General features: G+C 40.4%; 1 protein-coding gene across 2 annotated transcripts in view; it reads left to right on the forward strand.

Moving 5' to 3' along the window:
* PREX2 (phosphatidylinositol-3,4,5-trisphosphate dependent Rac exchange factor 2) overlaps positions 1 to 13,619 on the forward strand; it is a 208,401-nt gene that overhangs the window by 126,691 nt on the left and 68,091 nt on the right. For both annotated transcript variants that reach the window (XM_032610542.1, XM_032610541.1), the window contains exon 34: positions 6,439 to 6,553. In XM_032610542.1, coding sequence (XP_032466433.1) covers positions 6,439 to 6,553 — 115 coding nt within the window. The remainder of the gene's footprint in view (positions 1 to 6,438; positions 6,554 to 13,619) is intronic.

The following is a 13,619-nucleotide window of genomic DNA, read 5'->3' on the forward strand; positions in this document are numbered from 1 at the left end:
TCCTTATTTATGGTTTCCTTTGCTGTGCAAAAGCTTTTAAGTTTCATTAGGTAGCATTTGTTTTTTTTGTTTTTATTTCCATTTCCCTAGGAGGTGGGTCAAAAAGGATCTTGCTCTGATTTATGGCGTAGAGTGTTCAGCCTATGTTTTTCTCTGAGAGTTTTATAGTGTCTGGCCTTACATTTAGGTCTTTAATCCATTTTGAGTACATTTTTGTGTTAGGGAACGTTCTAATTTCATTCTCTTACATATAGCTGTCCAGTTTTCCCAGCACCACTTATTGAAGAGGCTGTCTTTTCTCCATTGTATATACTTGCCTCTTTTATTAAAGGTAAGGTGACCATATGTGCCTGGGTTTAGCTCTGGGCTTTCTATCCTGTTCCATTGATCTGTATTTCTGTTTTTGTGCCAGTACCATACTGTCTTGATTACTATAGCTTTGTAGTATAGTCTGAAGTCAGGGAGCCTGATTTCTCCAGCTCCAATTTTCTTTCTCAAGATTGCTTTGGCTATTTTGGGTCTTTTTCTGTTTCCATACAAATTATGAATTTTTTTGTTTTAGTTCTCTGAAAAATGCCATTGGTAGTTTGATAGGGATTGTATTAAATCTGTAGATTGCTTTGGGTAGTATAGTCATTTTTTACAATGTTGATTCTTCCAATCCAAGTGCATGGTATATCTCTCCATCTATTTGTATCATCTTTAATTTCTTTCATCAGTATCTCATAGTTTTTTGCAGCCAGGTCTTTTGTCTCCTTAAGTAGGTTTATTCCTAGGTATTTATTCTTTTTGTTGCAATGGTAAATGTGAGTGTTTCCTTAATTTCTCTTTCAGATTTTTTATCATTAGTGTATAGGAATGCCAGAGATTTCTATGCATTAATTTTGTATTCTGCTAGTTTACCACATTCATTGATTACCTCTAGTGGTTTTATGGTAGCATCTTTAGGATTCGCTCTATATAGTATCGTGTCATCTGCAAACAGTGACAATTTACTTCTTCTTTTCCCATTTGGATTCCTTTTATTTCTTTTTCATCTCTGATTGCTGTGACTAAAACTTCCAAAACTATGTGGAATAATAGTGGTGAGAGTGAGCAACCTTGTCTTGTTCCTGATCTTAGTGGAAATGGTTTCAGTTTTTCACCATTGAGAACGATGTTGGCTGTGGGTTTGTCATATATGGCCTTTAATATGTTGAGGTAAGTTCCCTCTATGCCTACTTTTTGGAGGGTTTTTATCATAAATGGGTGTTCAATTTTGTTGAAATCTTTTTCTGCATCTATTGAGATAATCATATGGTTTTTCTCCTTCAGTTTGTTAATATGGTGTATCACGTTGATTGATTTGCATATACTGAAGAATCCTTGCATTCCTGGAATAAACCCCACTTGATCATGGTGTATGATGCTTTCAATGTGCTGTTGGGGTCTGTTTGCTAGTATTTTGTTGCAGATTTTTGCATCTGTGTTCATCAGTGATATTGGCCTGTAGTTTTCTTTCTTTGTGACATGTTTGTCTGCTTTTGGTATCAGGGTGATGGTGGCCTTGTAGAATGAGTTTGGAAGTATTCCTCCTTCTGCTATATTTTGGAAGAGTTTGAGAAGGTTAGATGTTAGTTCTTCTCTACATGTTTGATAGAATTCGCCTGTGAAGCCATCTGGTCCTGGGCTTTTGTTCGTTGGAAGATTTTTAATCACAGTTTCAATTTCAGTGCTTGTGATTGGTCTGTTTATATTTTCTGTTTCTTCCAGGTTCAGTCTTGGAAGGTTGTGCTTTTCTAAGAATTTGTCCATTTCTTCCATGTTGTCCATTTTATTGGCACGGAGTTGCTTGTAGTAATCTCTCATGACCCTTTGTATTTCTGCAGTGTCCGTTGTAACTTCTCCTTTTTTATTTCTGATTCTATTGATTTGAGTCTTCCCCCTTTTTTTCTTGATGACTCTGGCTAATAGTTTATCAATTTTGTTTATCTTCTCAAAGAACCAGCTTTTAGTTTTATTGATCTTTGCTATTGTTTCCTTCAATTCTTTTTCATTTATTTCTGATCTGATATTTATGATTTCTTTCCTTCTGCTAACTTTGGGGTTTTTTGTTCTTCTTTCTCTAATTGCTTTAGGTGTAAGGTTAGTTTATTTATTTGAGATGTTTCTTATTTCTTGAGGTAGGATTGTATTGCTATAAACTTCCCTCTTAGAACTGCTTTTGCTGTATCCCATAAGGTTTGGGCTGTCGTGTTTTCACTGTCATTTGTTTCTACGTATTTTTTGATTTCCTCTTTGATTTCTTCAGTGATCTCGGTTATTTAGTAGTGTATTGTTTAGCCTCCGTGGGTTTGTATTTTTTACAGACTTTTTCCTGTAACTGATATCTAGTCTCATAGTGTTGTGGTTGGAAGAGATACCTGATACGATTTCAATTTTCTTAAATTTACCAAGCCTTGATTTGTGACCCAAAATATGATCTATCCTGGAGAATGTTCCATGAGCACTTGAGAAGAAAGTGTATTCTGTTGTTTTTGGATGGAATGTCCTATAAATATCAATTAAGTCCATCTTGTTTAATGTGTCATTTAAAGCTTGTGTTTCCTTATTTATTTTCAGTTTGGATGATTTGTCCATTGGTGAAAGTGGGGTGTTAAAGTCCCCTACTATGATTGTGTTACTTCGATTTCCCCTTTTGTGGCTGTTAGCCTATGCCTTAAGTATTGGGGTGCTCCTATGTTGGGTGCATAAATATTTACAATTGTTATATCTTCTTCTTGGATTGATCCCTTGATCATTATGTAGTGTCCTTCTTTGTCTCTTGTAATAGTCTTTATTTTAAAGTCTATTTTGTCTGATATGAGCATTGCTACTCCAGTTTTCTTCTAATTTCCATTTGCATGGAATATCTTTTTCCATCCCCTCACTGTCAGTCTGTATGTGTCCCTAGGTCTGAAGTGGGTCTCTTGTAGACAGCATATATACGGGTCTTGTTTTTGTATCCATTCAGCCAGTCTGTGTCTTTTGGTTGGAGCATTTAATTCATTTACATTTAAGGTAAGTATCGATATGCATGTTTCTATTACCATTTTCTTAATTGTTTTGGGTTTGTTATTGCAGGTCTTTTCCTTCTCTCGGGTTTCCTGCCTAGAGAAGTTCCTTTAGCATTTGTTGTAAAGCCGGTTGGGTGGTGCTGAATTCTCTTAGCTTTTGTTTGTGTGTATAGATTTTAATTTCTCTGTCAAATCTGAATGAGATCCTTGCTGGGTAGAGTAATCTTGGTTGTAGGTTTTCCCCTTTCATTACTTTAAATATGTCCTGCCACTCCCTTCTGGTTTGCAGAGTTTTTCCTGAAAGATCAGCTGTTAACCTTATAGGGAGTCCCTTGTATGTTATTTGTTGTTTTCCCCTTGCTGCTTTTAATATCTTTTCTTTACATTTAATCTTTGTTTGATTAATATGTGTCTTGGCATGTTTCTCCTTGGATTTATCCTGTTCAGGACTCTCTGCGCTTCCTGGACTTGATTGACTATTTCCTTTCCCATATTAGGGAAGTTTTCAACTATAATCTCTTCAAATATTTTCTCAGTCCCTTTCTGTTTCTCTTCTTCTTCTGGGACTCCTGTAATTCAAATGTTGGTGCCTTTATTGTTGTCCCAGAGGTCTCTGAGACAGTCCTCAATTGTTTTGATTCTTTTTTCTTTATTCTGCTCTGTGGTAATTATTTCCACTATTTTATCTTCCAGGTCACTTATCCGTTTTTCTGCCTCAGTTATTCTGTTATTGATACCTTCTAGAGAATTTTTAATTTCATTTGTTGTGTTGTTTATCATTGTTTGTTTGCTCTTTAGTTCTTCTAGGTCATTGTTGAACGTTTCTTGTATTTTCTGCATTCTATTTCCAAGATTTTGGATCATCTTTACTATAATTACTCTGAATTCTTTTTCAGGTAGACTGCCTATTTCCTCTTCATTTGTTTGGTGTGGTGGGTTTTTACCTTGCTCCTTCATCTGCTGCGTATTTCTCTGTCTTCTCATTTTGCCAACTTACTGTGTTTGGGGTCTCCTTTTCGCAGACTGCAGGTTCATACTTCCAGTTTTTTTTGTGTCTGCCCACTGTGGGTAAGGTTGGTTCAGTGGGCTGTGTAGGCTTCCTAGTGCCTGTTTTCTGGTGGATGAGGCTGTATCTTCTCTTTCTGGTGGGTAGGACCGCATCCAGTGGTGTGTTTTGGGGTGTCTGTGACCTTATGATGATTGTAGGCAGCCTCTCTTCTAATGGGGAGGTTGTATTCCTGTCTTGCTAGTTGTTTGGCATGGGATGTCCAGCACTTGAGCTTGCTGGTCATTGAGTGGAGCTGGGCCTTAGTGTTGAGACAGAGGTCTCTGGGCGAGTTCTCACTGATTGATATTACATGGGGCCGGGAGTTCTCTGGTGGACCAATGTCCTGAACTCAGCTCTCCCACCTCAGAGGCTCAGGCCTGACACCCTGGTAGAGCACCAAGACCCTGTCAGCCACACAGCTCAGAAGAAAAGTGAGAAAAAAAAGAAAGGAAAAAAAATAAATAAAATAAAGTTATTAAAATAAAAAAAAATTTTTAATTATTAAAATAAAAAAGTAATAAAAAAATAGAAAATAAAAAAGGAGAGCAGCCAAACCAATAAACAAATCAACCAATGATAACAAGCGCTAAAAACTAAACTAAGGTAAACATATAAATCAGAAAGTACTCAGGCACGTACATCAAACTCCCAGTCTACAGGTGCTCCCAAAGTCCACCGCCTCAATTTCTGGATAATTTGTTGTCTATTCAGGTATTCTACAGATGCAGCGTATCTCAAGTTGACTGTGGGGATTTAATCCGCTGCTCTTGAGCTTGCGCAGAGAAATTTCCCTTTCTCTTCTTTGTTCGCACAGCTCCTGAGGTTCAGCCTTGGATTTGGCCCCGCCTCTGCATGTAGGTCGCCTGAGGGCGTCTGTTCTTCACCCAGACAGGACAGGGTTAAGGGAGCAGCTGTTTAGGGGACTGTGGCTCTCTCAGGCTGGGGGGACAGAGGGGTACGGAATGAGGGGCAAGCCTGCGGCGGCAGAGGCCAGCTTGACGTTGCACCAGCCTGAGGTGCCATGCGTTCTCCCGGGGAAGTTGTTCCTGGATGCCGGGACCCTGCTCAGGCTCCCAGGAGGGGGGTGTGTGGATATTGACCTGTGTTTGCAAACAGGCTTCTTGGTGGCTGCAGGAGCAGCCTTAGCATCCCATCCCCATCTCTGGTGTCTGCCCTGCAGCTTGCACCCGTCTCTGGAGCACATTTAGGCGGTGCTCTGAATCTCCTCTCCTTGCGCACCCCAAAACAATGGTCTCTTGCCTCTTAGGCAGTTCCAGACTTTTTCCCGGACTCCCTCCCGGCTAGCTGTGGTGCACTAGCCCCCTTCAGGCTGTGTTCACGCAGCCAACCCCAGTTCTCTCCCTGCGATCCGACCTCCGAAGCCCAAGCCTCAGCTCCCAGCCCCGCCCGCCCCGGCGGGTGAGCAGACAAGCCTCTTGGGCTGGTGAGTGCCAGTCGGCCCTGATTCTCTGTGCGGGAATCTCTCCGCTTTGCCCTCTGCACCGCTGCTGCTGTGCTCTCCTCCATGGCTCCAAAGCTTCCCCCCCTCCGCCACCCGCAGTCTCGTCTCAGCCCACTAAGGGACTTCCTAGTGTGTCGAAGCTTTTCCTCCTTCACAGCTCCCTCCCAGAGGTGCAGGTCCCATCCCTATTCTTTTGTCTCTGTTTTGCTTTTTTCTTTTGCCCTACCCAGGTGCGTGGGGAGTTTCTTGCCTTTTGGGAAGTCTGAGGTCTTCTGCCAGCGTTCCGTAGGTGTTCTGTAGGAGTTGTTCCACATATAGACATATTTCTGATGTATTTGTGGAGAGGTAGGCGATCTCCACGTCTTACTCCTCCGCCATCTTGAAGGTCCTCCTCCTTTATCTATACTTCTTATTTCATAATCTAATTGCAGCTGCCAGAGAATACGAATATGCATGGAGAGTGACAACTTCCATTTTTTTACTGTTATGTATGTTAATACACATTTCTGCCTCTCATTCATGTCCATGTATATGTATATATATGTTGTGTTTATATATGTGTATATATACATTTGTGTGTTTATATGTGTATAAATAATATATATGAAGTTTGAGTTTAGCTTCGCAAAGAACATATACAAAATTCTTAAAAGAATAGAAGACAGTGTAAGTTAGAAATTACCTTTACCTACTTAACAGAGATAATTACCAAATGTTTGATATTTATTTTGAGCAGAAAAATGATTTATTTATTTTTAGACTGGTTAAAGCTTGTTTCTTGCATATGTGGTCATATTTGGTGCTGTTTAATACATTTACTAATAAGATTGCACTAACTGTGGAGAAATTGTGTTATAAAATCACATGAAAAGTACATTTACTTGTTTTCACAGCACTGGAGAGCATGGAAGGATATTATTACAGAGACAATGTTTTGGTGGAAGAATTTCAAGCCCAAATAAATGCAGCCTCCCTGGAAAAGGTCAAACAGTACAACCAGAAGCTCAGGTATGTTATTGTTCAGTTAACAGAAGAGTTTCCAGTTTTAACAAGAGCAGATGAATAAAGCTTTTGATGTTATTCCTTGTGTTAGATGATGGATGATGATATTTCTTTTGATATAAAGTCCTCTTATTTAGGGTTTAATGTTTCAGATATTCTAAGGGGTACACTTCTTGCAAATAAAGTAGAAAAAATTTTCTAACCTTTTCATGCTGTTGTCTTAATTTCTGAAGAAGATCAAGAGATTAATTATGTAGTAGACCATTTCCAGGAAAAAAAGCATTGCTTTATAGTGGTGTCTCCGGGCTTCCCTGGTGGCGCAGTGGTTGAGAATCTGCCTGCTAATGCAGGGGACACGGGTTCGAGCCCTGGTCTGGGAGGATCCCACATGCCACGGAGCAACTAGGCCCATGAGCCACAACTACTGAGCCTGCGCTTCTGGAGCCTGTGCTCCGCAACAAGAGAGGCCACGATAGTGAGTGGCCCGCGCACCGCGATGAAGAGTGGCCCCCGCTTGCCACAAGAGAAAGCCCTCGCACAGAAATGAAGACCCAACACAGCAAAAATAAATAAATTAATATAGTGGTGTCTCCTAGGAGGTTCAGTGGATTAAAGGTAAAATAGGTTCCTTTAGGTACCATTAAACAGCAGGCACCCTGACACCAAGAGATGAATATGTTTAACATGGAAGATATGATAAAAAAAGGTACTACTTGATATTGGAAAAAGTATCTACTTTCAGATAATATTACATTTTACTGTTTTTTCCTCTAAAAATAATCTTGCTGGTATTATGATCAATGGAAGGGAAAAATTAACACAGTAAGTGAAAGGGAAATGTATTATAATTTAGAAGCTTCAATTTTTAACCAATTATTAGCATATATAGTTCCCTTTTATGTTACTGTGTTAACAGGTCACCTTTTAAAATTACTAACCGATTATGGCTTTTATTTTTAAAAGAAAAATACATTTGTTCTCCCGTAGGCCTTAGTAACTCAAAAATACTGTTGTGATTTTTTTTTTTTTTTTGGTTTTGTCTTCGATATGGCTAAACCGTGAAGATAAATTAACTCCTAAAAGTCCTGGTGTGTGGAGGTGTTGGTTATTGTGATTACCACCAGGTCCACTTTTTTTCACTTTGAATGCATTACCCCCTTACCCTCGCCTCACACAAACCTGTCCCTTTTCCTAGGTTCTTTATTTCATACCATCATTTTGTCAAGTTCTCAGCCTCAAGCCCCCAATATCTGTTTGATTTCTCATTTTCTTTGGCTCTTAAAATGTAGTTGGAGATCCTGATGATTCTGACTAAAATATCTCTTAGACTGCCCTAGTTTTATTACCTTGTCTAGATCACTATTTCTCAAAGACATATAATGGACTGACCCCTTTCACAGAAAAAAAAAAAACTGAAAATTGAATTCTTCAATACTGTGTCTCCTAAGAAATACTGACTTAAGAAGATCAGTCGCATCTTGTGAACATCTCTCATTTGAGTACCGTTAGCACAAAAGAAAAGTTTTGCCTTCATAACTGATAAAATATATTCTCAGGTTATCTTTCAAATAAGGATACAAAATGAAAGCATTTATATAGAACATGTGGGCCCTGAGAATACATCCCCAGAGTTCAGTTTGAGAAAATGGGTCTGGACCATTGCCATAGCATACTAAACAATCTCCCGTCTCTAAGAACCAGTGTTGTTCTAATCTATTTAGGATTTTGCTTCCAGATAATAATTTTAAACCATGTGTCTTACCACGTCACTCTTCTGCTCAAAGCATTTAGTGATTTCTTATTTCCCCCAAAAGGAGTCACAAGCTCCTTAGCCTGGCGGTCGAGGTCTTTTATGACTTGGTCTAAGACTTCCTTTCTCTTCCTGTGTACCAGCCAGGCCGTACTCTTCTCGTTTCTAACCATACCCTCGCCTGTCCTTCTTCCCTGACTTTCCACACACTTCACTGAGCATCTGCTTCCTGTCTCCAAATGTCTATAAAGCTACTATTTATATGAGTCAATGTCCAACTCTAAGATAGTGTCCTTCATAAAATATTTTTCTTCTATTATTGGGCTGGGATGAGGCCCCGGCATCCAATTTTTTTAGAAGTCCCCTAGGAGATTCTAATGTGTTGCTAGAATTGAAAATCAGTTCCCTAGATGGGGGGAGTCAAAGTATGATCCTCAGACCAGCAGCAACAGTATCATCTGCAAACTTGTTAAAAAATCTCCCCGGGGGGGGGGGGGGGGGGGGGGGGGGGGGGGGCCAGCAGTGTATGTTGGGACAGGCTCAGAGTCACTGCCTGAGGCTAGATGAATGTCAGATTTCCCTTCCAGTCTTCCATTTTAATACTTCATTTTACTTTATGGCTATTGTAGAATTCAGTTCTTCTTCCTGATGACACAGTTACTGTGTACAGATTCCTTATCTTCTTTATTCTGTTGTAAGCTCTTTTGAGATGAGGGTTAAGTTTATCTTACTGTTTCCCATTGTGTTTATCAAAGTATTTTGCATAGGAAGCTCTCCATGAGTATATGTTTAGTTGCATTAAATTATCTAGCTATAACTAACAGAGAGAAGCGGGGGACGAGGCATAGCTTTCACATGCCTGTGGATCTTTTTTTTAAACAGAAATATATGCTCATATATAACAGATACATGAAAAGATGTTTAAGATTCTTTGTTAAGAAAAACAGCCTGTGTGCATTAATTGCATGCTATCCTCTTCACATAAGAAAACATTTTAATGTATCTTTCCTGAAGAAAGCAGTTTTAAAAGTACAAGTACAGACTCCTCGGTACAAAGTGTGTGCCTTTGTCAGCAATTACCAGCTATATATCCTTCTTAATGCATATTAGATTTCCTTTGCACAGGAAGACAATTATCTTCCTCTTTACTCCCAGTAATGCCTTCTCTTCCTGCTGATTTCTTGAATGAGGGTGTTAATTTCTCCCTTAATTTTTCGTGTTACTTGTAACCACAAAGACTCAGAGATTGCTTTTGAACAATCTGTTCTTGGTCTTCGGAGCCAAAGGCTGACATTGACCATTTCTTTAAAGGAGCTCTTAATGTCTGCCTTAAAAAAAAATAGCCCTCAGGTGTCGCTAGTTCCTCACAGCCCCAGAGCCTTTCTAACACTTTCACTGAAAACCCTTTCATTCTGGATGTTACTTTACTAATTAGACATCAGAAAAGGCCTTACAACAAGCAAACATAAGGAAATAAGAAATCACTAAATGCTTTGAGCGGAAGAGTGACATGGTAAGACACATGGTTTAAAATTATTATCTGGAAGCAAACATACAAAGGCCTTACAACAAACAAACATAAATAGGCTAATATTTTATTGGAAAGCATTGTTTAGATTACAGATTTCAGAAACCAAACTCAGACTGGCATAAACAAAATAATGGATTGGCTTATTTAACAGGTATATCCAGGGGATCTGGCTGCTTCAGGCACAACTGGATCCAGGGCTATGCGTCTTCAAGATACTCTTTCTCTCCCTGTCTCTTCTTGGTACTCCTTTCCTCTGTGGGCTTCATTTTCAGGCAGACTTGTTTCACATTTGGGTGAAGATGGTCACTACAGACCAGCGTTGCATTCAAAGAAGAAGAGAAGGTGCCCCCTCCATCCCTCCCACCCCCAACAACTAAAGGTTCCAGCAAAGGACCTGGTCTTATTAGCCAGACCTGAGTCATGTGCCTGTTCCTAGGTGGGCTTAGCATCACAGAAGAACAATGGGCTGTCACAAAAAGCACAGGGTGGGGGCTTCCCTGGTGGCGCAGTGGTTGAGAGTCCGCCTGCCGATGCAGGGGACGAGGGTTCGTGCCCCGATCCGGGGGGATCCCACATGCCGCAAGCCCGTGAGCACGTCCAGAGCCTGTGCTCCGCAACGGGAGAGGCCGCGGCAGTGAGAGGCCCGCGTACCGCAAAAAAAACAAAAACAAAAACAAAAACGCAGGGTAAGAGTACTGGACAAGCTGAAACAATGGATTCCACTTCAGTTACAGAGGTTTCTTCAGAACAGCAAAGAATAGGTGGAAATAATTTGCTACTTAAAAGAACATATAATGTAGCCATAATACCTACCAATTTTTAAGAACATGTTAGAAGTCAGTAACAATACTAGATAAGTTATATGGATTATTTAATAAGCCAGTGAGTTCCATATTATCATTTCCATTTTAAAGAGAAGTTACACAAGTTTACCCAGATAAGAAATGGTGAAACCAGGATTTAAATCAAAGACGTTTTTCTCTTTAAAGTCCGTAAGTTTTGTACTGTATTAGGCCATCTCACTGAACGGAGTGAACATTATACACTACAAACCAATTTTCTGTTACGAAGGTTTGGTGTCAGATATTATCAAATGCCTCCAATTGCTCTGATTCTGTACCATTTCTTCACTGACTGTTCATGAGGTTTCCATTCTTGTGAGAATGGGCAAGACAAAAAAACGAGCGAATAAATCCATAAACAACATATTGCAGAGAGTGAAAAGTGCGATGAAGAAAATCTAAAACTAGTTTCTATAGTAAGAGGTTGGTCATTTAGAGCAGGTGGTTAGGAAGGACTTAAATATTAGGTGGTATTTCTTTTTCTTTGTTTTTTTGGTCATGTAGCGTGGCATGCAGGACCTTAGTTCCCCGACCAGGGATCGAACCCATGCCCCCAGCACTGGAAGCGAGGAGTCTTAACCACTGGACCACCAGGGAAGTCCCTTAGGTGGTATTTGAAAGGACCTGAATCACAGCGAGATGGCCTTGCCAGAGTATGGGGGAAGATCTTTCCCAAAGCAGAGAATTGACGCATACAGGTCATGGCAATAGCTTATCACGTGTGAGGAAGACACAGGTGGCCAGGGTGATCCTAGCACATTGAGAAGGATGCTAGGTGTTGAGAGAAACGTGTAGGGGTCTGATTATGTAGGGCTGTAGGCCTTTGTGGAGGTTCGGATTTTATTGTAAGGAAAGAAGCCATTGGAACGGATTTTACTGAATTCCTGCTGTCCAATTATATCTCATGCATCTGTTGCAAATAAAAATTCAACTGGTTGAAGTCTTCAGAAAGCAGTAGTGAAGCATGCCGAGGCCAGCTGGCTGTTCTGAGAGTTTCTCCTCCAGTCTCCAGGGGAATTCACATGAGGTTGTGCGCCTGGGGGACTCTTTGCCACGTGCGTCAGAGCCCTGACACTGGTTGCCTGCAGACACCCTGGGTTAGTTGTTACCCCTCAGTGAACAGGATCGAGCCAGCAGAAATGTCTTACAGCTGTTTCTAAAATATATCCTCCTGTGTCAAGTCAGGTAAAGTTCTTGATAGATTTCCTTCAGACTCTTAAGAAGTACAGCATGTAAATATCTAACTCAGAAATTCTAACCAAGGAATTCTGGAGGAAGGGCATTCTTATTCCCTACCTTCACCATCCTCATGCTATTTTATTCTCTCTTTTCTAACTGAGGCTTTCCTTTGTATTTCCTCTGTCCATGAGCCATCATCCCCATTAGCCTCATTTTTTCCTACCTTACGTAAATGGAATTTATCATTACCAAACCCTTGCATTTTAATGTATCCTATTTATTGGCAGAAGGCATCACTGCATGGTGACTAATGAGATAAATGTAAATGTGAATAATATTCCTCATATTAAAGTACTCCTTTCAGTTCGAGGGGTCTAGCGTAGCTTTTTTCACATATTATTTTCAGTATAAAGTCAACGTTAAAAGAAAAATCAAAAGGAAACAAGCTGTATAATTAGTTACTGAGACTTTATTATTTTGGTAAAGCTTCATACTGAATTTTTTTTTTAATAAATCTATTTATTTATCTGTTTAGTTTTGGCTGTGTTGGGTCTTTGTTTCTGTGTGTGGGCTTTCTCTAGTTGCGGCGAGCGGGGGCCACTCTTCATCGCGGTGCGCGGGCCTGTCACTGTCGCAGCCTCTCTTGTGGTGGAGCACAAGCTCCAGACGCGCAGGCTCAGTAGTTGTGGCTCACGGGCCTAGTTGCTCTGCGGCATGTGGGATCTTCCCAGACCAGGGCTCGAACCCATGTCCCCTGCTTTGGCAGGCAGATTCTCAACCACTGCGCCACCAGGGAAGCCCATACTGAATTTTTTAGGGCTTATGATTTGGGATATCTAAATGTAAATTCATCATCTTTACAGAAAGCAGACAGATAAATTATTCAAAGCATATATTCCCTTAAGGTGTGCCTTTTTTGATAAAGAATGGCACATTTTCTTTAAAGAAAGTTTCAAAAAGCCAAAATATATTTTATGTAACAAATAGAAAGAAGATAGACATTTTATTTATGTTAACAGGAAATGCTACACAAATATCAATCTCAGAGTCATATATTTGAACAATTTTTTCAACTGAGAATTGTCTGGCCAGAAATATGTATGTGTTTTGGCCATTCCCATGATAGCACCTCTGTGAAATGTGTCACTTCTCTCTACCTCTGGAGGGAAAAAAAGTGAGTATGTTCTCCTGGCATGAGACAGATATGAAGAATGGCACGGACTTACTACCATTTCATGTCTTTACAACTATCAACCAGCATAAGAAAGTCAAGAACAGCAGGACATCAGCCTTTCAATCCAATCTGCAGTCCTAGGCACGTTCCCAAGCAAAACTTGGGTCCCCTTGCCTAATCCAAAGTAAAGCCAATCCACTGACACTGGGTTGTGGTCAAGGAGAAGCAAGGAGAGTTCAGCATTTTATGCAGGCACCAAGCAAGGAGTCCAGGCAGCTACTGCTCAAAAGGCCCGAACTCCCCAATGGCTTTCACAGACAGGTTTTTTAAAGGTAGGGTGAGGGAGAGGCTTGCAGGGTGTGTGAGCAGTTCATGGACATTCTTCTGATTGGTTGGTGGTGAGGTAATTGGGAGTCGACATCATCAACCTTCTGGTTCCCACCTGTCTCGGGTCTAGTGCTTGTGCTTGTGGTCAGCATACAGTGAAGTTCTTCCAGCTGGTGGGGGTTTCAGTATCTGCAAAACAGCTTAAGGATATGGTTCAGAGTATTCTCTGTAGCTCTTGAGGAGGAGCTAGAGACACTTGACTTTATTTA

The sequence above is a fragment of the Phocoena sinus genome, chromosome 17 (assembly GCF_008692025.1).
Source record: "Phocoena sinus isolate mPhoSin1 chromosome 17, mPhoSin1.pri, whole genome shotgun sequence".
Classification (NCBI taxonomy): Eukaryota; Metazoa; Chordata; class Mammalia; order Artiodactyla; family Phocoenidae; genus Phocoena; species Phocoena sinus.